The 27612-nt window shown below is 38.3% G+C and overlaps 1 protein-coding gene across 1 annotated transcript in view; it reads right to left on the bottom strand.

The window, feature by feature from the left end:
• Positions 1-4783: 4783 nt before the first annotated feature.
• Ints2 (integrator complex subunit 2) overlaps positions 4784-27612 on the bottom strand; it is a 42340-nt gene continuing 19511 nt past the window's right edge. Inside the window, exons 12-24 of the mRNA XM_021212337.2 lie at positions 26086-26220; positions 24325-24501; positions 23328-23436; positions 20372-20476; positions 17979-18143; positions 16274-16475; positions 13519-13644; positions 9424-9622; positions 7473-7724; positions 7048-7155; positions 6815-6920; positions 5162-5338; positions 4784-5072 (exon numbers count right to left, since the gene is read on the bottom strand). Of these exons, the coding sequence (XP_021067996.2) occupies positions 4903-5072; positions 5162-5338; positions 6815-6920; positions 7048-7155; positions 7473-7724; positions 9424-9622; positions 13519-13644; positions 16274-16475; positions 17979-18143; positions 20372-20476; positions 23328-23436; positions 24325-24501; positions 26086-26220 (2031 nt within the window). The 3' untranslated portion in view covers positions 4784-4902. The remainder of the gene's footprint in view (positions 5073-5161; positions 5339-6814; positions 6921-7047; positions 7156-7472; positions 7725-9423; positions 9623-13518; positions 13645-16273; positions 16476-17978; positions 18144-20371; positions 20477-23327; positions 23437-24324; positions 24502-26085; positions 26221-27612) is intronic.

A 27612-nucleotide genomic window follows, 5' to 3' on the forward strand; every position in this document is an offset into this window, starting at 1 on the left:
CCCCACCAGCCACGCAACCTAACGTGGCAAGTGATATCGGGGGCCGGAGACACTATTTGGAGTCTATCCAAGGTTACCACCCCGTCCACCTGGTGGCCTGACCTTTTCCCTGACGTCTGTAAGTTGGCTATAGGAGCCCCTCCTGGTTGGGACTTGGAGGGGTATTCTGACACTCAGAGGGCACCTTCAACACCCCCTCCGTATGTAGAAAAACATCCGAGAGACCCATGGGGTGGTTGCTCTAACCAAAGGGATAGAAGCATGCTTAGAATCCACCCCTTCTATGTCTGCCCCGGGCCCCACCGAAGTCAGTCCCTCAATCCAAAATGCGGAGATAAGGCTGACTTCTTCTGCAAGAGCTGGGGTTGTGAGACTTCAGGTGAAGCCTACTGGAAGCCCTCCTCGAGCTGGGATTATATTAAAGTAACAGCCAACTATTCCCTAGAGCCTTACATACCTGGAGGATTTGACCTAGCCGAGTGTACCGACTGGTGCCATCCGCTCCGTGTCACCTTCACTGAACCAGGGAAAAGAGCTCTAGAATGGACAAAAGGATACACCTGGGGTCTTAGGTTTTATAAGGAAAGATATGATGAGGGATTATTGTTCACTATCAGATTAAAAATAGAGACCCCCTACACTCCTTTGGGCCCTAACAAAGTCTTGGCCCCGGTTGAGATAAATCCCAGGCCAACACCTCTACCCAATTCTCATAGTACTGTGGCTCCTTCAAAAAGGACTGTTTCCCTTGAATCGCCTGAGCAATCTCGTTTCAACTCATCTAGTTCAAGAAGCTTTCAGAGTTATCAACAGCACCAACCCTGAAGCCACTAAATCATGTTGACTCTGTTATGATGTGGCTTCTCCTTACTATGAAGGCATGGCATTTATAAAAATGCTCAATCACTCTGGGGCTGGCGAAGAGAAAGAACAGAACCAGGGGTGGTTTGAATCTTGGTTTAACTCTTCCCTGTGGCTCACCACCCTAATTTCTATCCTTCTGGGACCATTGCTAATCCTGATGTTGCTTTTAACTTTTGGTCCCTGCATTTTAAATCGCTTGCTAGGCTTTATTAGAGAACGCATAAGTACAGTTCAGATTATGCTGCTGAAACAACAGTATCAAGAGTTAAGTCAGAGAGAGCTATAATTTCATGATCAAAATACTCAAAAGAAAAAGGGGGGGGTAAGAGTTTAAGAAGCACAAAATGGCTGCTAGACGGATCTTGCCAGAAATAAGACCTTGGGTACTTTCCGCAGAAGGATTATGACTAACTCCCCTTCCCAGAATGTCCCAGAAAAACAGGAAGATCCTTACCGCAGAGCAAGGTGGGCCAGGTGCAGATAACTCAATTCCCCTTTGAAGATAACAAAGACCTCACCCCACTTAGAACAACCAATGCTGAGAAAGGTCAATGCGGGCTACTAGAAAGCTTTAACCAACTCATTGTTGCTGAAGTCTGCCCCCAAGAACTGTATAAAAGGAGTATGCTTGAAATGTTTGGGGTCGCCTGTGCCCCGATTACAGGATGGCCCCAATGCACTGGATCATTAAACCTCTTGCTTGTTGCATCGATCTCCGTCTCTTTTTTGTTTCTGTGAGTGGGACTCCCTGGACGTAAGGCTCTACGTGGGTCTTACAGTACCACTTTTGGAAATGGATGATTTAACCTAGACAGCTAGTTCCCTATGACTGGAAGACTAATTTGTGACAAAAAGGAAACCTTTTTTCCTGTTGTCTATCATGCAAGTAAAACTTCCCATGGTAACAGTATCCAAAGAAAGAGGAATGCAAACTGCAGCAGAATTGTCACTACAATGCTAAAATAAGTGAGAAGGTCCTGTGGTACTTTGTATGTTATTCCGTGATATTCAAGGCTTTCTTGGATAGAATCTGAGGCAGATAATCTCTCCAGATCACATCAATCTAATACTAGAGTTTACCTACCTTACATACCATTTAATTCCTTGCCAAGAAGTACAATTTCCTCAATTATAGGGAGTTTAACCACAACCTTGACAAATTAATTTCTTGGTCATTAGATTAATAGTAGATATTCTACTATTGTTGTTGTTTGTAGCCTAACCTTGATCCAACTAATAGAGACTTCAAAAGGCAAAACTGAAGTACTTTTCTTCAGTTGACTAGAGAGCAAGACTGGTTGGTTGCCCTGCTTTCTTTTGGTTATGCAGTTTCCTAAAATGATGGAATTTATAATCATAAAATATATTACCTTTGATATAGTAAGCTCAATGCCCTTAATTTATCCTAAAAGCATAATCTAAAAGTGAATTCCTCAGTTGACAAGTGTCAGTTGTAACACTGAAAATTTATAGTCTTTAGTCTAGCAATGGGGTACAAGTTCTGATTTATCAGTTCAATAGATTATTCAATAAAACAATTTTAAACAATAAGCTGTTTCCAAGAAAAAAATATGTCCTGTGAAATTGGTTTTATTAAAGCAGACTCCAGGATCTGAAGAGGGTGGACCAGTGGTTAAGAGCACTTGCTTCTCTTGTATAGGACCCAGGTTGCATTCCTAGCACCCATATGGGGACTCAAAACCATCAGTAACTACAATTCCTAGGTCTTACTGTCCTTTCATTTATGTGACCTTAAAGAAAGGGATACATTAAAGCTGCAGAACTAGGGTGTCCTAGATTCTAACTCTCTCCTGGTACTTTTACATTAACAGTTGTGAAATAAAACACAAAAACTACCGATCATTGGTAAAGAATGAATGTTTATAAATCAATATCCAAAATAGTTGCACACATCTGTTTTGACTTGAATAAAAAAAAAAAAATCACATTGTGACAAAGTTTATAACCTTAACTTAAGATATATGAATATTAACATTTACTAATATTATTTACACATTTTATTTACATCATCAACAAATTGGATGAAAAACAGGCTATGTTATTACTTTAACACAGTAGGTTATGACTAGTCTTTGAAAATTGATCCACAAAATGTGTACTGTATTTCATTACAAAACATACTTCAAATAATGCAGAATTCCTAAAGGATTCTACTATTCACAGAAAATATTCCAGAAAGGCCTCATTTACAAACAAAACAGGAGCAGTTGTATTTAATCTTAAGAGACTACAGAACTGCCTCATTTAAAAATAGGAAAATTCTTGTGGTATATCTTTAAAGCATATTCTTTTACTCTTCACATCAAAATTAATTAATTGAACATTAAGCATCTAATAGAAAGATATATATATTCCACCATGCATGATACGATGCACTTCATGATTGGAAACAGCTATAAACTTGTTTTAATAGAACACCTTCATGAGGTAGGGTCAGGAGTGACAAAGGAAAATGAGATGTGACTATGTACGAGAGGAAAGGATGAAGCTAAATTCCTTTTTTGAACAACAACAACAACAAAAAACTTTCCTTTTAGCTTACTACCTTCTTTAACCAGAGGTCTGCTTTGAGTAGGGAGGCATATGATTGAGGTATTTCTTAAAGAGCAAAGAAGTACCTTCTACATAAGGTACTTAATTTTACAAAAAATGATTATGGTTATCTGAATGCATCTCCTTAATCGTGAAGCTCCTAACAGAGGGCTGTAAAAGTCAGCAACACAGCATTTTCCACATTATAATTTTTCCTGAGGTTCAAATACTGTATTTTCTTACTCAAAGATCTCCTCAAAGTCAAATGTGTGTGAATTATAATCCTGATGATGAACCAAAAACACTATTGGGGTTTATTGCTCTAAAATTCATTTAATTTGATATATCTTTGCTCCTCTGAGAACTAGATAATACAGTATTATAAAAATAAATCTTAAAAAGAATAAATGAAATTTACTTTCAGGTTCTTTGCACAAAGATGTTTCTGTAACAATCAGTATCTTAAAATTTCAAAGTATTCAAGTATCTCTTTAAATATATGGCTTCATATATTGGGAAAAATTGAAGCAGATTTGTGAAATCTTTGTATCTTCATCTGTAATTCCAAGGCAGTCATTTAGCAGNTTTTTTTTTTTGGGGGGGGGGGGNGGGGGGGACAAGGCCTCATTATGTAGCTCTGACTTTCCTGGAACTCACTATATAAACCAGGCTGGCCTGGTCAGAGATCTACCTGCCCCTCCCTTTCTCCCTAGGGCTGGGATTTAAGGCATGCTCCACCATACCTGGCTTATCTGCCTTTTTTTTTTTTTTTTTTTTAAGCCATCTAACTACTGTCTCTAACAAATTAGAATTTCAACCTGTAATACTGTACTTGCATTACAAGTCTGTAAGATTTCTGTGTACTTAAATGGTAATTTTTTTCTAAATGATTCCTGCCCTACATCCCTCTTTCTCCTTCCTCTCCTTCTCTTTGTTGAAAATTGTTGAAAGCTCACAAATATGAGGGATATCCACAGGCTCATTTTTAAGCAATTAAATTAAAGGCCTGGCAGTCTTTCTTCACATCAAATGCTAAGTACAGGAACCAATCCCTTTCTAGTGACAAGTTTCTTAAAGTGTCCCCAGTGGAAAAGAAATTCAGCTGCTACAATATAAACATATCATCAGAGCAGGTCAAAAGATATGCCAATCAAACAAACAAGTACGATTTTCAGAGAGCTCTAAATTATCCTCATGCTGAATTGAGTCACTTCAGCAATTCCAAGATCTCACTGTTCTCATTCAGTTTAAAGTTCTCATAAAGCCGGGCATGGTGGCACATGCCTTTAATCCCAGCACTCGGGAGGCAGAGGCAGGCGGATTTCTGAGTTCCAGGACAGCCTGGTCTACAAAGTGAGTTCCAGGACAGCCAGGGCTATACAGAGAAATCCTGTCTCAGAACAAAAAACAAAAAAAAAGTTCTCATAAAGTCCAGATTCAGTAAATGCAGCAAGTGGCTGCATTTAAAACTGTTTTTTTTTTTTTTTAAATTCCACTAACACTCATGTTTATTATTTCAATTATTGTGCTTTCAATACAATGACAGAGCTGGACATCAGGATCCATGCTTCCAGTGTCCCTGGATCCATTTTTGTAAGATGGATCTTTACAAATTTGAGACCATCCACTAGGTTTCTCCTTTATTTGTTGAAGACCTACACAATAAGGAGAGAAAATAATTAAGGCAATATATTGTGAAATGAATATAGTCTTGTTTGAAAACTTAAGGTTAGGTAGCACTTACGTGTAATGATTGGATCAATGTCTCTTGTCTGAGTGGCAACATCAGAGGCACACACTTGTCCTATTTGAATTAGCAAAGACATAATATCCTCATACAGTGGAGGAAATGCTCGACAAAAGGAGACCAAACTTGGAAGAGTTGGCATGAAGAAAGAGTACCGCTTAGCTTGTGTCAGAACTGGTGGGAAGAAAAGCAGCACAACTGTTTGTTTTGCAGATATAAATTCAATATAGGCATCCTCCACAACATTAATACTATATTTTGTGCTAGGAAGACTAAGTCTTATAGGATGCTGTCCACTCTGACTTTAACAGCCTGTACTCTACTAATTAGTCATCACCAAGACCCACATTTATATTACGACCCCGTACTATGATAAGTATACTGCTTGCATTATTTTAGCCAGTTCTCACAAATGGAGCACACTGGTTGTGCACATGAGAAAACTTTAGAGAAGTTGTAAAAGTTGTTCTAAGGCCCAGTGTAGTTGTGCATGCCTCTAAAAGATCCCAGCCCTCATGAGGCAGAGGCAGGCAGAGCTCTGAGTTTGAGGACAGCCTGATCTACATAGTGAGGCCCTGTTTCAAACCCCCTCCCCCCCCAAAATGTTATTCCAATTCCAAGGCTGGGAAGGAAGGAGGTACTCAGCACAGAGTTCTTGTCTAGCACGTGCAAGGCAAGAATCTGAGGTCCTGAGGAAAAAAAAATAACACTTGTTCCAAGTGACATAACAGTTAGTGGTAACACCAGGACTAAATGCAACATGAACCCTGGACCACTATAAATTACTGTAATATGAGGTGAAAACAATAGAAAGAAAATGAACAAACAAACAATCGAAGGAACACAGAGAAAGGACACAACCTTCTCAAGGATGGAACGTACTCATATAATTTTAAAGTAGTTTTCTTTATAACATTTACTCCAGAAGGTGGGTAAAATATAGGGTAAGTTGTGGAATAGGTTGTAGAATTTAAGGAAATACCTAATGTATAGTATTAATTTATTACTTTTTTTTTTTTTTTTTTTTTCGAGACAGGGTTTCTCTGTGTAGCCCTAGCTGTCCTGGAACTCACTCTGTAGACCAGGCTGGCCTCATCCACTTTCCTCTGCCTCCCAGTGCTGAGATTAAAGGCATAGGCCGCCACCACCACCCAGCTATTTAAGACATTTTAAAATATTTTTGTTTCTGGAATTGAGCACACTTAGTAATTTCTAATTTGTATTCTAATTCTACAGATATTATTTTCATTTATTGAACAAGTATTATAACTAGTATATATTTATTAAATACATATGATATATATACATATTCACAAAAGTGTCTATGCTTCTATACTATAAATCATATTTCTAAGTATGGAATTTAAAAAAGAAAAGTAACTCAAAGGAAGAGCAGCATATACTGTGTCATGCTAACTCATTAAAACACCAATAAGCTAACCATAGTAGCACATGCCATACCAGCACTTGGGAGGCAAAGTCAGGAGGATCTCTGTAAGTTCAAGGCCAGCCCGATTTACACAGTGAGTTCCAGGACAGCCAAGGCCTCACAGAAAAATCTTGTCTCAATAAGAGCTGCTTAGTCTTAAAGTTCAGAAAATACATGTAATAAATATTAGATACTTTTGTTGTTGTTGATTGGCTACACACCTGTTAGCAAAGTCCCCATAACATTGACAGCTAAGCGAGCCACACTAAGTGACTTTGGTAATGCATACTGGATACACAAGTGAGAAAGCAGCTGTATAGCAAATATCTGGAATACAAAATCCACATGTTAAATCTTTTGAAAAGTTTAAATGATAACATTTATAAAATATCTTCTCTAATAGCCACATTAAAAAGTGATCAAAATTTTCTTCAAGTTTTAGAATGTGCATTACCTGTTTTTCAAGTTCCGGCTGGGCAATAAGCTCCGGTATGAAATCCAAACAGATGTGCATAGACGGGATCCCTGCGACTGTCAGGGGCAGGAGTTCACATGGGTAACCCTGTCTCGGAAAGAAAAGGAGAAGTCAAAGACAAATGGAGACGAAAGTGAAGCTTCAGTTCCTTTCTAGAGAATCTGCTCCAAACACCAAATATTTGTAAATGTATCAGTAATTGAACTTTCCTGATACATTAGAAAAGAGATCAAGTATTTGAATATTTTATCAGCACTGAGAATTTAGATTTTTCTAAATATTACAAAAGACCATGATCCTTCCTCATTTTCACATGACTTTTATATATATATATAATATATATATATATAGCCTTCAAGACTTCAAGAACAAACCCGAACACTCACATTCTTTTGGACACGTACCTGAAAGTGAACAAGTTTAGCAATGTTGGGATCTGCAATGTACATTTGGTGTAACAGGCAACAGATAAGGCACTGAACTTCCCGAAGGTTACAGAGCAAATTGTCTTCTCCTTCTTCTGTTTCTTTATTTGGAGTGCTGATGGTGATGACACCTTGAGTGTTCCTGAGGGAGATGTCTGAATTGGCACCCTTTGCCTTTTCCTCTTCAGTAGGCAAGCAAATTTCTAAGAGAATCTGGACAGCAGCACTGTCCTACAAGCAGATAAAAAAGTACATGTAATGAGCCTCAGAGACGCTGATCTGAAAATGAAATCCCTATTTTCATATGAACAGAATGGCACAACACCATAAACATAGTAATTCTTAGAGCAGAAGTAAGCAGTTGACAATGCAGAGGGTCTGACATTGTAAGGCTAAAAACTCCTGATTTATCTGAAATAAACAAACAAATTACTTTTCCCATACAAACAAACATATGCAGAAGACTAGAGGTGGCTTGGTTGTTAACAACACTGACTGCTCTTCCAGAAGACCAAGGTTCAATTCCCAGCACTCACGTGGCAGCTCACAACTACGTGTCCTTTAACTCCAGTTCCAGGGATTACAATACCCTCTTGTGACTTCTAAGGCCACTGCATATGCATGCTGCACAGACATAAATGTACAATACCTACACACATAAGATAAAAATAAGCAAGTAGCCAGGAGATGAGGGTATAAATCTTTAATTCCAGCACTTGGGAGGCAGGGGCAGGTGAATCTCTGAGTTCAAGGCCAGCCTGGACTACAGAGTGAATTCCAGGACAGTCAGGGCTACACAGAAAAACCCTGTCTTGAAAAAAATCAAAAGAAACAAACAAAAACAGCATGTAAATTAGCATCTGGCATACTTCTGAATGCTCGTATGCCACTAGGAAGAAGTGCAGACTTCAGTTCATAAATATCTACTGGACAGGTAATCAAACCCAATGGCCTCCAAAGCAGACTGTAAGCATAATGTTTTTGTGCACTATGTAAAAATTATCGTTGTGTTAATCAAATGCTGATTTCTCTGCCCTTCTATCTTGTTTTGATCCAGACACAATATTCTCATGTCAAAAATCTCCTGTTTCAAGTAAATTCTTACCATTTTATTCTCTGCCTTGTCAATAAAAGCTGATCACCCACAGGAGAGTTCAGCTGGGGCACAGAAGGCCCTAGATGCCAGCATGATGGGGTGTGGGTTTGAGGTAGCCAGATTAGTTTCGGGGATTAGAACAGATAATTGACTACACAGATACTGAGGTAAAGTCTGAAAATAAATCTTGGTCTCTCTGTGTCTTTCTTGGGGACCTAGCTAGGATAAAGGAAACAGCCAGCATAATACGTCCCTGCATACATTTATATTAACGTTACCACTTAGAGCCAACTGGAGCCTAAATCCCTTCCTTCCTCTCACTCCCCTACTTTTTCTAAGACTCTAGCCGATGCCTCTCTATTTCCCTCCATTTCACTTTACAGAGCAGGACCTGAGAGGTGATCTGTTTGCAGCTCCTATATGGAAGGCAGCCTGACACTTTATAATATCATGTATTTACTTATTTTTTTCTCTATAAAGTCTGTTTCCAACATCCAATTTCTTTTTCTATCATCTCATCATTAAAAACAAGTAACCAAAAGTTATATCTCCTTTACCAACATGTCCCTAGTCCTTGTATAGTATCTGACACACAGGTGTCCAATAAATATGTCAATGAAGTGAAGTATAACAAGACTGGTTAAAGGTTTATAACTTAATAAATATAAATCTATATTATCTATATTAAGTTTTCATAAGGGAATCTACCTGACACTCAGAAGCAAAGATAATATTATTTTGTATTCTAGAATAAAAGGAATACACAATGTCAACCTCTACTTATTTAAAAAACAAACATGCCATTTGATGAAATTTTACTTTAGCAAACTTTACCTGAGCAGCCAGTAAAGCATTTTTCAGTTCTTCTCTGGTCACTTCTGGGGCATCAGCCTGTCCAACCAAGCCTACTGTATTATTTGGGGAAGGTCTATCTTGATCTGCTGTTTCCTTCAGATGGGCACTAAGGTAAGCTTTAGAGGCAAGGAGATAGCCATTGAGCATGTGTAAAGTAACATCCATGAGTGGGGGACACCTAAACAAAAAAGAACAAAATGTATCATAGAGAATATAAATTTAAAAACTAGCCACAACAAGAACTAGAAATGCAATGCTGCACAATGATGAACAAGGCTATATGGACACAGTAAGGAATTCCAGAGGACACAGAACTGGAATTGGTCAAAAGCAGCCAGCAAAGCTTTGGTTTACCACAGCTGTGAGAGGGAGAGTTGTTCTCACTGTATACCGTTATTTTTGCATACTAGTACATATGAAAAGTATCAGAAGAACAAAGAAAAATGGATATTAGTAAAGAATCTTAAAGACCCCTTCACTCAGCTCCCAAAGTTATCTACACAGGACTAGCTCATTTGAGATCTAAGTCCACCCACATCGCTACCACCACCACTAGGCAAATCCTCATTATCATTATGTATGGTGTATAGTATCTTTTTAAAACCATTAGAATGATTTCCTGGTAAAAGTAAACAAACTTTATGAAGATTTTTAAAAAAGTAAAGCAAAGCCCTAGGGCTAGGGCTGCAGCTCAAAGGAGAGGACACACTAAGCCCCAAGCTCTAGCACCCAAACATGTAAAACTACAACATATGTGGAAAGAACTGATATCACTTTTCCGTGTGTGTGTGTGTGTGTGTGTGTGTGTGTGTGTGTGTGTGTGTGTGTGTGTTTAAAGTAGAGTCTTCAGAATAAAATGCATTCATCTATATGCTAACTTGATTAAACAAAGAGTCACGACCCAATCAAATTGATGACTCCTCGGCCTTGGCCTCAGCCTCCTGAGTGCAGGCATGTGCCACCACACCTGGCCTTTGACAGTCTTCACACACGTTATAGATGAAGAACACTTTAAATCAATAAAAAACCAATAGAAAAGCTTTTCTGAAAGATAAACAAGAAATAACAATAACCAATAAATATAAAATAAAAAAGGGAATCTATTCTTCACTTTCTTGTACAATATAAAACAGAAATGTACAAGAAGATATACAACATAAAACAGTGTAATAGAATGGTAATTGGTTGAGCCCTTCTAGATGGCAGAAAACAAAACAGGAATCAAAATTCTTAAAAATGGCCAGGCAGTGGTGGTGCACACCTTTAATCCCAGCACTTGGGAGGCAGAGTCAAGTAGATTTCTGAGTTCAAGGACAGCCAGGACTACACAGAGAAACTCCGTCTCCAAAAACAAAAAACAAACAAACAAAAAAATCTTAAAAATGAGTATATTGCATTTGTTGAAATTCTATTTTTAGCAATCTGATCTAAGAAAATAGCATCTAAGAAAGAAGCACACAGTATAGTATACATGGATAATGTAATATGTAGTATACACAACAGTATAGCTATAGAAAAAACATTCAGCCACAGGAGACTGGGTTAAGCACAGCACAAATTTAAAATGAAGTACTATGTAGCCAATTATTGTTAAGAATGCACACCTATTAACATAAGTAAAGGTTCTCAAGTGAAAGGATTAAGCTACAAAAATACCCCATACATTCTGACAGCATACTTCAACGGCTTTCTTGGAAAACTAAATCTCCCGAGGAAATTCAAAGTCATCTACTACTAAGTAGATTTTTAACACAGATCATTGTTTTACAAATGCATTATTTCCAATCAGTGAGGTGGCTCAGCAGGTAAAGGTACTTGCCATAAAAGCCCTGTGACCTGGGACCCACATAAATGTAGCATGAGAGAAGCAACTTCATGAAGTTGTCATCTGACCTTCATACATATGTCATGGTATGTTTACCACCACAAGACCACACACACACACACACACACACACACACACAATAACAAATAAAGGTAAAAATTAGAGTAAAAGAAATGCCTAGACTAAACTGCTGGTTTACATATATTAGCTTCTATGTTGTTTATTCTGATGATTCTATTTCCTATGAAATCTTGATCTCAGCAAGTTATATTTAGATGATTTATTTTAGGCTTTATCATTTTGAGAATGCTATCAACTATAAGATGCCAGTTGCATAAATATATACGCAAGCTCTATCCCCTCTTTATAAACTTAGTGTGTATGTAAACTCAATGAATCAGTTCATCAATCTGCCACACTGGTTGGCCAATGATAGCCAGGGACCCACCTTTCCCCGACCCTCATCAGAGTGGGTTTAAAGTCTGCTGCTACACCTGGTTTTCACATGGGTTCTGGGATTAGAACTCTGGTTTGCACAGCAGACACTTTATCTTGCCTAACAATCAAGGCTCTTTATAGTCTAACTTACTTTCTCAGTCAAAAAGCATACTATTCCCAAATTTAACCCTCTGCTCCAAAGATTCTTCTCAGAATTGCCCATCAGAGTAGGGCATGCAGGTATACATCTGGAATCCTAGCCCTCCAGAGGCACAGGGAAAGTATCCTGAGTTCAAGGCTATCCTAGACTACCCAAGCTCCAGACCAGCCAAGGCTAGATAGATAGTAAACGTGTCTCAAAAGAGCCAAGACCAATCACTGACCACGAATGCTCCTTGATTCTCTCATCTCTATCATTATGGTATTTGATCTCTGGTGGTTGTTCCTTTGGCTGGTGGAGGTTATTGTTTACATTTTATATTTATTCATTTATGTTAATATACATGTGTTTGTGTATATGTTTGAGTATATGTGTGCCACTTATACCCTGTGTGTCACAAGGGTCAAACTGAGATCATTAGTCTTGGCAGCAGGCACCTATGCCCATTCAGCCATCTCACCAGCCCATTTTTGTTTTGGTTTGGCTTTTTAATAGATTCATTCTAGCCCAGACTGGCCTCACATTTACGTAGTTGGTGACAATGACCCTAAACTCCTGATCTACCTGCTTAGACTTACAAAGTGCTGGGACTACAGGCATGTGCCATTATGTAACACTACCTGGTTATGATTTTCTGTAAGTTTGAAGATAGCCTGGTCTAAATAGTGAGTTCCAGGACAGCCAGAGCTATATTGTGAGATCCCATCTCAAAGAAACAAAAACAAAACAACAATTCATTTAGCACATCATTCATCTGCATAAGACCACACTACTCTCATTCAATTTCTCCATGTAGTTGATGATCATTAAAGATAGACACCTCAATTTATTTACCTTTAATGTTATTTATCGTGACAATTTGAAATTCAAATATTAATGTCTGAGTCAATTACATTCTGCCTTTTGAGTTAAAGGCATTTCAAAATAATTAGCTAGGAATTAAGAGGCATGTGTGGAATTCGTGAAGCTAACATGACAAGTGGTATCACAAGGTCACAGTTTTAAAATATGATGGCTTACAATGAATCAGTGTTTTGGTTTTTTGGTTTTTTTCGAGACAGGGTTTCTTCTGAATAGCCCTGGCTGTCCTGGAACTCACTTTTTGGACTAGGATGACCTCAAACTCAGAAATCCGCCTGCCTCTGCCTCCCAAGTGCTGGGATTAAAGGCGTGTGCCACCACGCCCGGCTGAATCAGTGTTTTAAAATCATTTTTTCAAGCTGTACATGGTGACACAACTGTAATCCCAACATTAAAATGGCTGAGGCAGGAAAATTAGGAGTTCAAGATCACCCTCAGATGTACAGTGATAACTTGTTTCAACATAAAACACAATAAGCAAAACCTTTTTAATGAGCTAGCAGATTAGTTAATGGTCATTCTTTTCTGTTCTTGATTTTATAGACAGAAGGGCCAATACAGATGACTACCAAAGCCAAGAACTCCTTTTCTCTAAAGCCAGATTTCACTATCCACATACTAATATTACACCGACTATAATTTATGAATATATGCAGCTAGAAAAAAAGCGGCATAAATTATATTACCTATATATTTTTAACAGCAATAAGATATTAAAATGATTTTCTTCAATTTCTTTTGATTCTCCAAAGTACAGCTCTATTAAAACAAATGAAATTAAATATCTTACCTGTGAACCCTTCGATCACACCTCAAGACAATGAGAGGATCTATCATCAAATCATTCTGGGTATATTTTTGTTGTCGTATAAACTTTATGGAAGGTTGGAGTGCATTAACCGTCATTACCCACAGCCTGGTGAGGAAACAATAACATATTCATAATAGCTATGTTATAACTCCATCTACAGTTATTTGTTTGTCCTTTGTATCTAGAAAAAAAAATGTTATTTTCAAGATAAAAAGAAAAAGAAAAAGAAAAGCAGGTATAAAAATAAACTTTGGGGTTTCTTTTTGGTTTTATTTCTGAGAAAGGCTCTCATGTATTTCAGGCTGGGCAGAAACTCACTATATAGCAAAGGATGACCTGACTTCTCATTTCTCCTGCATCCCCCTCCTAGGTGCTGAGATCACAAGAATGTACCACCATGAGTGGTTTTGTGTGTGTGTGTTGGAGAGATGGTTCAGAACTTAAGAGCATCTGTTGCTCTTCTAGAGGACAGGAATTCATTTCCCAGAACCCAAGTCAGGTGGCTCACAACCACATGTAACTCTAACCCCCAAAGATCCAGTATCTGGCCTCTTCAGACACCTTTACTCACATGCACATATCAAAACTTAAATGCACATAATTTAATATATTCCAGAAAGAAAAGTTCTAAAAATCAAGACACCACTCACCAGAATTAAAAAACAAACAAACAAACAAAAATCAATCAAGTACCCAACACTATGAAAGAGAAAAAGTTCCACATCAAAACACATCATTATTAAATTCCAGAACACAAAGCGGGAAAGCCTTTTATGAGTGAAGAAACCAATGGCTATCGACATACAAAGGGCTGGGAACTGGCAACACACCAGATCGGTAACAGCCAGTGGGAAGTCCAAGTCAGAATGGTGTTCTCAAATGAATGAACCACACTTAAGCAAATGAGCAACCACATGTAAGAAGAAAGCAAGCAGCAAAGTCACAGACATGACACGCGAGCCTCCGCCAGCCCCTTTCAGCCTTTCTCAGGAAGCGCTGCAGTTAGTATGTGCTCTCTGTGGACAGAAACCAAGAGAGAAAACTGGAATCCCAGCAAAGCAGAGACTATAGCAATTCTAAGACAACCTTGCATATCCCGGGGGATGGGGGGAATTAAGATGAAAAGCTCTGAAAGAGATGTCCCTATTAAAATCAGGTTACTGTTAGATTAGTTTCTGTTGTAATCCTATTAAGTAAACCTAGTCTTAATAAAGAGTTTAAGATGAACTATTTATTAATTATTGATAGCATAACAAATGAAAACAAGGTAAGTAGTACAGCAATGCCAAGTATGGGGAATGGCACCTGCGTATAAAAAAGAAGCATTTATGAAGTGTAGTTCAGGGACAGCATATGTAACTAGCATGCTCACAGTCTAAATGTGATTCCCCTCCACACTCAGAGAAAAGAAGCAAGAAAGAAAGAGAAAAGGTAATCAAAGAATATTGCAATACTGCACAGTTCAACTGTAAATACATAATCATAAGATGGACTCTGAATATTGCTCTAGCTGAATTATACAACTATATTAGAAAATAAAGGGAAAGCTTCACAGGAAGGAAGCAAGTCAGGCTGCTAAACTTCACAAACCATGTCTAAATTTGAAAATCAAGAAGCCGTACTTGTTATAAGCCTATTCCTAAGCTAGAAGGAAGAAAATGTAAATGCTAGAATTTTTTTTAAGCTGAGTAATGGTTTCCTCTGGGTAACCAGATTTTAAAATAGAAAAGTGTGAAGTATTATTATGTATATTTATTAACTTGATGTAAAGTAAAACTTAAATTTAGGCCAGGTGGTAGTAGCACATGCCTTTAATCCCAGCACATGAGAGGCAGAGGCAGGCAGGTGGATCTCTGAGTTTGAGGCCAGCTTGGTCTACAAAATGAGTTCCAGGACAGCCAGGGCCACACAGAGAAAGCCTGTCTCAAAAAACCAAAACAAACAATCAAAAAAGAACCAATAGCAACAAAATCCTTGAATTTAGAAAGAACAATTATCTGCAGTTCCCAGACCTACTAAACCAAGCTCTCAGGTAAGTCAGAATGGTGTTCTGGTCTGACACAATCTATGAGCCAGCCAACTGATAACCATAATGAAGGCACACCCTGTTCTCCAAACTCTGCTGCACCAGAGGGATCTGTTTTTAAAATGTATGCTTTGATCCTGCTGCACCACTCATAGATTGTAGCCTGGGGATCAGGGTTATAAAGCCAGTCCAAATGGCTCAAGGTGCAACAGAATTTGGAACCACAGCAGTGATGTAAAACATGATCCAAGTCAGTTAGCCACAAATAACTACACAGAGGGAAATACCTTTAAACATGTTCTCAAATTGCTAGTCGTTTTTATTTCTTTTTTTTTTTTCATTTTGCTTTTTTTTGTTTGTTTGTTTTCTTTTGTTTTTTTTTTAGTTTTAGTTTTTATTTCTTAAAGTATAGTTTTTTTTCTTTAAAATATAACAATTTTTTTGAGACAAGTCTTACTATAACAGACCAAGCCTTCCTCAAACTTAGCTCTGCCTGTTCTTCCTCCCAAATCCATGATGAGATTAAAGATAAGCACCACTGCACCCCAACGTAATATCTTTAGTCATCTTCAGAAAGGAATTTTATTGTTACATACTCAAAGCCATTAATAAGACTGGCCTTGTGAATATTTTTCTAACAACTAAATTCCCCGTGCATTATCAAAGCTATACACTTCTCTAGTACATACAGCAGTAGACAGAATTTACCTTCTTGGCATCACAGTATTAAGAACCATCCATAACTTATTGACAGTTTGAAGAATTCTCCGTGGAACCCCAGAATTCAGCAGCTGGTTCATATTGGACGTTAATACTTCTGCATATGGTATAAGTTCACTGGCAGAAAGTAGAGTCAAGTGTTCCATAATCTGCATCACTTTTGTGTGATTTACAGGGACAGCTGAAAATGCTAAAAACAAAATTTTGTAATCATTCCTAAATCCTATAATGCTTACCAAGTAGAAATAAATACTGCTTTCTGAAAAGTAGGAATGAAACAAATCATGCAAGCAATAGTGTTAAATTAAAACTTCCACTCACAGCTACTTTTTCACTGATGCTAATATTAAAGCCATTAGAAAACTTCACGGTTGGCAGGTGAGATGGCCCAGAGGGTCAAGTGAAGTTTGACAACCTGAGTTCCATCCCTGCATACACATGAAGGATGGAATCAGCTCCCTCCTGTTGTCCTCTGACTTCCACATATGCAGTATGGCATGTGCAAGACCCCACACAAACATATACTAAACAAATAAATTAGAATGTAATAAAAATAAATGAAAATCCATGAAAGTACAGATGTTATTTCATAAAGTTCATTTTTTAAAAATCCTACTAGTGACACAATAGCTAACCTCATTTTGGGGGGGTAACCACTTGTGTAGCTTATTAATTTAGAAGTGTCAGGCTCATTGACACATTCCTCTAGGTGTCCCATTACAGGAGATAGCATCCAGCAGATTGCTATTATTAAATAGCTAGAATTATCTCTCTACTAGAGTGGTCACTAATTACATGTGGCTAACATGCATGAAGTAAATAACAAATAGGAAAACTAATTCGTTTTGTTGCCATCATGAACGACACTGTATCTATATCTATACCTAACCGTTCATGGCCAACCAACTATACTTCAAGGGAAACAGATAGTCATGCATGGACTTCAGCCTAGAAAACTAACAGAACCTGAAAGAACTGTGGAGAAAACTAGCCAAAGCTGAAAAGAACATCATGTCACTTTGTATCTGGGTTCAAAATCCACATGTCAAAGACAACTAGCTCACAATTTCTTCAGTTGTGTAGAGAAAACAAAAAGACAATGACCTCAAGAGCTGGGGTAGAGCTGAGTAGCAGAGCACAGGCCCAGAACGCACAAAAGGCCCAGATTCAGTCTGCAGCTCCAAAGGGAAAAGAGAAAAAGACTTAGAAATAACAGCTAAAGAATTCAAGTGCAACAACAACAAAAATTCAGGTTGGGTTTGGGTTGGGCGCCAAGGCTGACATTGTCACTGCAAACATGAGTAAAGATTATACAACAATCTTTACACTGATTGTGTGATTGTATTCAGAAGACTTATGAACTGAAACTTTTTAATACAGCTAATGCAATATTAATATGTAGCCCACACTCTTTGTGTTTGGGGATACTAATCTGGAACATTACCCATTAACAGCAAGTACACTGCCTTGATCTACTGTATTTATTTCTAACCAGTTTGGGAATTTTCTAAATCTTCTTAGTGATATAACACAGAATACAAAACTGCTATAAACATGTCAACTAAATTCCCAGCATAGCAAAGAGATGGTTAGAAATCCTTACCCCAAAGGCACCTGCTTACAGTATAGGATTCCTGTCAGCCCAGCCTCTCTGTACAACAGTAGTGGGAGATGGAATGAGCAGTTACTATACCTTCCTGCAGCTGTTTCGGAGAGTGGGTTTTGGCATTACTAGTCAAGAGCATTCGCCTTAACAGCGCATCAGTCCCTGTGATCTCTTCCTCACAAATCCAGTCATCCACGATACACAAATGTGGATAATTAGTTGCTAGAAGACGCAGTAAAGCTGAATGCAGCCCTAAAAAAACAAAACAGGAAGTTAACTGGACTCTCAGTTCTCAAAACAGAATCCGCCCCCCCTCCTTATTTTAGCAGCCATAAGGAGCAGAGGTGTACTAATGTGCTTCTCAACTCACTGGGCCACCCACTAGCATCAGGAGCTAAGGAAACTTGCTGTACAAGCACAGTGAAGATGCCATGCCCAGCTAGGCTCAACTGTGGCTCTAGATGCCCAGCTCTAGCCATGTCCACTTCTGCAAGTGTAGACCACAGTTTGACGCTCATCGTGAAAGCTGTTTAACACAGCAATCTTTCAGGAGTTCCGAAGAGAAAAAAAAAAAAAAAACTTCTCAAGTGCTAAGATTTTCATGAGCTACCATGCCTGACCATCAAGACTGCTTAAAACTCATGTTTTCTACATTCAAAAAGGCATTGTAACAATCAAGTGTTACTGAACTTTAAATCTCTAAACATATATACAACTAAAACTACTACCAACAGACACAGAAAAGTGCAAGCCAATCTATATATTATATTCTTTTCAGTAAAACATGTTGCTGCCAAATACTATATTTTTTTTTTAAAGAAACAGACTATGTAAAGCTATAATAAATGTAACTATCTAGCTGGCTACAATGTCCAATGAAGGCTCATGCTCTTCTTCCAAACCAACCCCAGCAAAGAAAGAAGAAAAAGCATGACTTCAAAGACAGGAAAGGTGGCTATTGCCGGGCGTGGTGGCGCACACCTGTAATCCCAGCACTCAGGAGGTAGAGGCAGAGGCAGAGGCAGGCGGATTTCTGAGTTCGAAGACAGCCTGGTGTACAAAGTGAGTTCCAGGACAGCCAGGGCTATACAGAGAAACCCTGTCTAGAAAAAAAAAAGATACATCAAGTTTGCCGGGCGGTGGTGGTGCATGCCTTTAATCTTAGCACTTGGGAGGCAGAGGCAGGCGGATTTCTGAGTTTGAGGCCAGCTTGGTCTACAGAGTGAGTTCCAGGACAGCCAGGGCTATACAGAGAAACCCTGTCTCCAAAAACCGGAAAAAAAAAAAAAAAGAAAAAGAAAGAAACATCAAGTTTCTAAAACTCTCACAGGTCTATTTACCAATATTTACAACCAAACTATTATATACATATTAGAATATCATGGAATATTACGAAACAGTTTCAAATAATGAAGTGGATCTACACAGGCTGATATGTCAGCAGAAGCAGAAGGCTGAAGATATAAGTCAGTGGTAAAGTACTAGCTTAATTCACATACAACCCTGAGTACAAATCTCAATGAAAAGAGAAAAATGAAAAAAAGGAGGTAGTGTATAATATCATCCACCTTTTAAAAATATTACGTGAGCTTCTATTAGTTTCAACCATATGAAACTGTCATTCTCTAGGTCAAAGACAGTCTGCAGCTTTAGACAGTTGGATTGATGAGTTCTTAGCTTTACAGTGTTGTGGAAGTAGGGTTGGCTTTACTCTGAAATCGTTACAAGGCTAGCAATATGAGACATTCTCCTGTTATGCCAGGCAGCAGCAGTGGGCAACTCAGAGTGAGCCAGCCATACAATAATGATGGAAAATAGGCACTATGCTGAAGTGTATTGCATTGCTGAGTTTCAGTATTCTGTAGCTTAGAGGAGGCAAAGAATTTTACCTTTTGTTTTGTTTTGTTCTGTTTTCAAGACAGTGTCTCACTATGTAGCTCTGGCTGTCCTGGAACTTACTGTGTAGATCAGACTGCCTCAGCCTGCGAAGTGCTGTGATTAAAGGCTAAGCCATCATACCTGACCACAAATGCATTTTGAACTTGACATACTGAAGTTTACAGTAGGGTTATAGCCAAATAACCTCCTAATAAGATGAAGGGAATAAGAAGTATGTACTGGTGGGCACTCATGTGTCATGTGTGGTGCTGGGAATGAACCCAGGGCATCACACATGCCAGGCAGGCACTCTACTACCAAGCTGTACCCCAACACTCAAATATCAGCCATCATATTAGGGTCATCCTATGTGAAAAGAAATGACTTAAAATTAAAATGAATGTCAAACTGAAAACTGGAGTTTTCTAGGGGGTGGTGATCTATAGGAAATGAGGTAATATATTTAGCAAGAGAACAAAAAAGCATTTTCAGTCTTCAACTGTTTACATTTATAACAATGAATACTTACTATAAATTATAGCATAAGCAGTAAAATAGTTCATATCAATAAAATTTAGCAAAGTCAAATGAAAAACGAATACCTCCCAACTCCTGCTGCAGCCCTTGAGCCTGCCGGATGAGAAACTTGATAGGAATTTGGTCCATTAAAGAAGAAGAATAGGATTTGGGTTTCCTTTGCATGGAAGCTGTCAGTAAAAACAAAAAGTATAAAATACAAGTATCAGAAACAAACCTTAACTTTCAAAACAAATGGAAATAAAGACACTGTGAAGGTACTTTTAATTCACTTGATATATGAAAGTATAACATATAAAATTTAACTACCAAATTATAGTGACTCTAAAGGAAAAACAAAGGCAAGACCTAGGAAACGCCTTGAATTGGAACAAAATCATGGGAGGTTTTAGTGCAAAGAAGAACTCACTGAAAAAACTCAGTGGAGATTTTTCCACACCAATTTAGGAAGTCTGAAGAAGTCATGAACACAGACTTAGAGCTTAATGATACTAATGTAATTATAGAACACCACGGGGTGAGAAAAAAGGGCTGGAGAAATGGTTCAGCTATTAAGAGCACTGGCTGTCCTTCCAGAGGACTGGGGTTCAATTCCTAGCACCTATAAGGCAGCTCACAACCGTCTCTCACTCTAGTTCTAGGGGATCTGACACCCTCACACTGACAGACAAACATGCAGGTAAAACATCAATGTACATAAAATAAAAATATATCATTAAACAATTTTATGAATATGAATGAGTAAATACATACATACATACATACATACATACAAACAACTATAATCCTAGCCACTTGAAATTGCCTCGCTGGGTGAGCACCAGTTTACCAAGTACCAGACAATGAAACAATGAATCTTATTCTGTTAGTGACCAAGAAGCATACTTTACATGTAACAGGACAGAGTAGAAAACAGTGAGACTTCTTTTAGGTGACATGAAGCTGAAGGGTGAGTTAAGCACCATCCAGTACTTTGAGCTACTGAGGATGGAGACTGTGGTCAGGCATGGAAACTCACACCTGTATTTCAAGCACTCACTGGGGAGGTAGAGGCAAGAGGATCAGGAGTTCAGGCACACTTCAGCTGGGCAGAGGGTTCAAGACCAGTCTCTACAAGACACTCTGCCTCAAAAACAAAAATAAAATAAAAATTGTACAACTGAAACTTTTTATACTAGGAAAGCAGTTTGTTTTGAGGTAATTTTGATACAAGTATGCAATACTATGCCCAGATAATAGCATAGTGTTTTAGGTATAAATATTTGAAATATATAAGAAATACTCACATTTTAACTAAGTAATAAGTAAACAGGAAATTCTTTATTTACTATGCACCTACTTTAGGATAGTTAAATCTATAAATAATACAAATATGTACAATTTTTATCTCTAAAATATTTTTAAATGTGCATTTAACTAGAATATATATATATATATACACATTAATATACACATGTGCATAAGTATTTTTAAATAAACAATGAATATACACTGATGTATTTTAACAGCTATAACATTCTTTTTTTTTTTTTTTAAATATTTATTTATTTATTTATTATATGTGAGTACACTGTAGCTGTCTTCAGATCTTGTTACGGATGGTTATGAGCCACCATGTGGTTGCTGGGATTTGAACTCCGGACCTTCGGAAGAGCAATCAGGTGCTCTTACCCACCGAGCCATCTCACCAGCCCCCAGCTATAACATTCTAATTCTTGATTCTACTTCAGATTTCAGAGTTCCTACCCTAGCTTCTGTATCTAGCGGTGCCTGCTAATGTTTCTTGTAAGAATGAAACCAAAAGTGAAGTGCTGAGATTACAACACAATATCACAGGTATATTTAGGGCAAATAATCTTTTGGCTACTGACAAAAACCTCTCAACAATGGCGTAAAGTTCTTTACACCCTTGAAAGACAAAAACTAGACCAGAGAAAACCCCCTAACCAGGGTGTTTCCTGCCAGGAAAAGGTTTTCTCTCTCATCTCTTCCTAGCCATCAAGGATGTAACTGCAGAGACTGGCTTCAACAACCCCTCTCTGCAGGATACACCTCTCAATAGCAAGAGAGTAACATGTCTCCTTTTCATCTTAAAAATTCAGGGCTGGAGAGTTGGAGAGGTGGTTGAGAGCATTAGCACCCACATCAGTGACTCACAACCACCTGCACTCTTAATTCCAGAAGATCAGTGGGCACAGTACCTGTGCTGTACTTACATACACAGGCACTCTCACACACACATACACACACACAAATAATTTTAAAGTTGCTTCCTGACCTTATTCATTCCAGTTACCGCATCACTTCTCTTTCCCTTGGCAACTCCCCAAAGCAGTCTCTTCTCATGGTCTATAGCACTGGGTCCTCCAACTCCCTTCTGGATTCATTACATTTGGTCTTCATCCTACCATTCTACAGCAAACTGACCTCCACATGCTATGTGCAGCCCTTGGGTGAACACTAGTCCTCATTTTACTTCCTCATTCAGGTTCATCCAACAGAGCTCAGAGAGCAGACCTCACTAAGTCCTCTTTGAAACCTCTTTTGGTATCTAGAACCCCTATCTCCTTGATATCCTGTATACTCAATTGCTAGGAACCTATCTAATGCTATAACTTTAAACACCACATATATGCAAAAATTATTCAATCCAGCTATCTACTAGATACACAGCTGCCTCCTCACTGTCCTCACTTCAAAGGACAGATGTCTACATATCCAAAATGGAACAGCTGATCTCCCCTAACCGAGGTCCTCTAGGTTCTTTATTTCAACTAACCATTCTGCCCGATGCCATTGTCCAAACCCTCTAAGTTAACCTTCCTCTCTCTCAGATTTGATTCACTAAAGTAAACACTAAAGGAGTACCTCAGTCCCATGATAGGATATGAATCATCTGAAATGTAGCTTAAAGAAGGCCCTAGCATCAATCTCACTGCTGCCTATTCACTGGACTTCCATGGATGGGCTCTGACCCACTATCAAGAAGCTACTGGAGAGGCTTGGCTCCGTGCCGCTTACCTAGCGTCTTTGTGTTCGCCAGGAGAGCTTCCTCGTAAGACAGGATATAGTAAAGCACCAGAAGCTGCGCTGTGATACTAAAGCGCTGGTTAAGGCGGACGCTGTCTCCCTGAGGTGATACAAAAACTGTTAAAATACTGAACAGCAAGAGCATAAAACAGATTATACAGTGCTGCTGCATCAAGCCCAGCTAGACTGAGAGGGAGACTGCTGGGTTCACTGCAGTCTGAGATAACTTCAAGTTTCACTGAACCTTGAAGGGCATGCATGACAGGCAAAAGGAAACATCCTCTCCTCAACTTCCAGATGAGGGGAAATGTCACAAGACCAGCTTCTACTCCTCAATAGTACTTCCGTCCACCAGGCTGTCTCTGAAAGACTTTCAGGAATCAAAGTTCTATCTGAAATTACTATGAAGAAAACAATTCACAAAAAAGATCCTGTACAGTAAACTGTGTCTGTGAAAACTGCTATTTTTTCCTAACAAAATAAGGAAAATTTCCATAATTGAATCCAGGTGAATCTTTAATTTCCAGGAGGCTAAAGAGCACCACGTTGGACATGTTGAAATATTCTACAGTCCTTTAGCAAATACCTATCTTCAAGATACCCATTAAACTTTAACAGGAAGCTTCAAAACAACTCCTTGTACTGCACATGGTGGGGCAAGCCTGTTATTCCAGTATTCACGAAGCTGATTCAGCAAAATAATGAGTTGGAGACTACCCAGGCTAGAAAGTGAGACACTCAAAAACTATATATATATATATATATATCTTCAAAAAGTAATGTTTGTCAAATTACTTGGAACTAATATTATTATATAATTTTTATTAGCAAGCTAATAAAATTTAATCTCATGTGTGTATATGTGCAAGTGTGTATAACCACATATTAATCTTATTTTGAAATCAGAATTACCTATAAGACTTCTAAGGAAAAAAGATGGACTAAGCCAGAGATGTAACAGAGGTAAAAGAACTATTATTTTATTTACCCCAATGACTTCCTGGAAAATGTTAAGTATCTCCTGTTCAGTGACTGGCTGATTTGTGGCTTCTGGGTTAGATTTAGATGCAGGAGTAAGTATAGAATTTATGTACACGTCAATCAGAGGAAGTAGCTGAGGGTGGAGTGGAGTAGAAGTTTCACATAGCTGTCTGTAAATCCAGTCCTACAAGAAAAAAATTGAGGCGATTAAAAAAAAAAGATCAACACCATAGAACACATATAGCTTTGCCATGTTTCTCAGATTAATGTACTCACCAGAAGTTTGGGGAGCTAAAATATACTACCTCTTTTCCTAATTAGTCTATCATTTAACCAAAAACACTATCTACTACTGAAAGATACACCTAAGCTGGTGAGCAGCCTGGCTCTGGGTTTAATGTGTTTCTGAACCTTCCCTCTGACTCTACTTAAAGCTCTCTGTGTGTCATGGGAGACTTCCCAGCAGAGGGACTGTAGCAGGGGCTATTTCTCCAGAGACTAGAAAAGAACTAATATGGGATACCACTTACCTAGTGGTGAGGAGATAGGCAAAACCTCAAGGTGTGTATCTGGCTGGACTCTTTTTTTTTTTTAGAGACAGGGTTTCTCTGTGTAGCCCTGGCTGTCCTAGAACTCACTCTGTAGATCAGGCTGGCCTCAAACTCAGAAATCCGCCTGCCTCTGCCTCTGCCTCCCGAGTGCTGGGATTAAAGGCGTGCGCCACCACGCTCTGGCTATATCTGGACTCTTAATCCATACTGTTTTACTCAATAAAAGCACAAAAAGAAGCAAAAGATGCAACGTAGCTAAAAATTAATGTCACTAAATCATCAAAAGGGCACCTGACAAGATACACCACATATAAACTGCTCACTGCTATTTTTAAGTAAAAAGCGCTTTTATAACAGGTTCAAAAAACATTTACTTACCTCGTGTATTTCAGATTTCTCATTAAGAGAACTTTTACCTCTTTGATATAACCAAATATAAAAAACTGAAAACCTAAGTTAGGCACTGGCTATGCTGGTGACAAGTTTACCAACAGCAACAGTAGAGCTGGTAAACAAAAGTAAAATTTAGAGAATGGGCCAGCCGTATTAGTGTGTACCTATAATCCTTAGCACTTAGGATGGGAAAAGCAGAGAATCAAGAATTCATGTGAGCCTCAGCTACAACTCAAGTTCAAGACCAGCTTGGGTTTGTTAGATACATTTTGTATCAAACAAAAATGTAAAAACATGCTATTATATGGAAACATAATATTATACATTTTGTAAAAAAGTTATAATATTGCTTTAAAAATTTGAAGTTGGGTTGAACCCCTGGGTCCTCTGGAAGAGCAGTCAGTGCTCTTAACCACTGAGCCATCTCTCCAGCCCTGAACCTAAAGTTCGGTTCTTAGAAATAATTAACTATATAAATAACTAGTAACTAGCTACTTATAGTAGTAATGTAACTTATTACCTAGTAATTTAGCTTACAACATTACAAGTTATAATATTGTTTTAAAAAATTGAAGTTGGGTTTTTTTGGGGGTTTTGTTTGTTTGTTTGTTTGTTTTTTTGTTTTTAAATGTTCATTGTTGTTTTGCCTTCATGTATGTCTGTGTGAGGGTGTCAGATCTGGGAGTTGCACACAGTTGTGAGCTGCCATTGTGGGTATATTCACACTCATACACACAAACCACAGGAAAGAACTACAGTAAACAAACTAAGAACTAGTGAGAGAGAACTGAGTTACAGCTTAAAATCTAAATATGAAGCCATACTTTTATTGACACTTTGTGCTTGGTAAACGATCGACTCCTGAGAAGTTGGTAAATACAATGAATGGGCAAAAACCCAGTAATGTTGGCACTCAGGTTGCTGGTGACAGGAACTCGAACTGCATGGGCTGTGACAACCTGAAATAGAAAATTAGCATTAAAACACATAACGAATACAAAATTAGCTTGAAAAAAGATATAGACTACCAATGTAAATAGACCATCAACACTTAAAAGCAGTCCATGAAGATGAACAATGAGAATCAGCTGGTACAAGTTTTAATTGTTTTGTTTTAAGACAAGGTCTCATGTGGATCAGGCTGGCCCTATATTGCTAAGGCTAGCCCTGAACTCCTACTACTCCTATCTCTTTGTCCAGAGGGTTAGAGTTGCAGACTTGTACCAGAAAACTTTTATGATGTCTACGTGATAAGTAAATTAGGTGTGGTAGCACTCATCTGTTCTCTCAGCTACAAGAAAGGATGAATGAGATTCTTAACTCGTGAACAGCTAAGGCTAGGAATATAACTCAGGGTTAAGATTCTTGTGCAAATTCCAGTACAGTAAAAAAGAAAAGAAGAAAAAGAAAAGAAAAGAAAAGAAAAGAAAAGAAAAGAAAAGAAAAGAAAAGGAGATATACCTAGGAACTGGTAAAGCTCTTTAATTGTCTTTTATTTTGACACACACACACACATAAGGGTCCAGCTCAGTGGGACAGGAGTAGTGTAGCATACAAAGGCCTATCACTCAGTTTCTACCATGACCTCCAAAAAAACTACAAAAAAAAAAACCAAAAAAAAAAAGTAAACACACATGAGAAGTGCTAAAAACTATATAAAATGTATTATTTGTGCTAAGTGGGTCTAGATAAGTCTGTCTACCTTTCAAATCTATTTTTACATATATAAAATGAAAGATTACATTCTTCCTTGTCTTAAAGGGTGGCTGTGGATGCTAATTTTTTTTCTAGTAGTATATGAGCTGGGCCAGCCTCAAGATGCTGAGACAGGACTGCGGAGAGTTCCGGGAGTTTACAGGAGACCTACCTAGATATTAAGTTCCAGTCCAGCCAGAGACCTTGTCTCAGAAGGAAATATTTATTTTGAATTGGCAAATGAATTTGAGAATTTTTACTTTTAGATAACGTAACTAAAAAGAAAAATATTTGATTTTTTTCGGGGCTGAATCTCTGGTAGCACAGTGACTGTCTCCAGTCGCAGTGGGTTGCAGCAGCAGTCTGACTACCTGTGAGGCCCTCAGAGGACCAGACGTACCAGATGACAGACAGCACAGGGCCTGGTTTTGGTGCTTCCTCGCTGAAGCTGACATCCATGGAAATTGGCGGTCTATGGGTTTTGTGGGAAAGCCCTCATACTGTATTAAACCTCAGGTTTCTCATTAAGAAAGAAAGAAAGAAAGAAAGAAAGAAAGAAAGAAAGAAAGAAAGAAAGAAAGAAAGAAAGAAAAGAAAAAGAAAAAAAGGAAGAGCCTTGCTCGCCACCAGGGGGCCAGCCGACGGTTCTAAGTACC

This window comes from Mus pahari, chromosome 14 (assembly GCF_900095145.1).
Source record: "Mus pahari chromosome 14, PAHARI_EIJ_v1.1, whole genome shotgun sequence".
Lineage (NCBI taxonomy): Eukaryota > Metazoa > Chordata > Mammalia > Rodentia > Muridae > Mus > Mus pahari.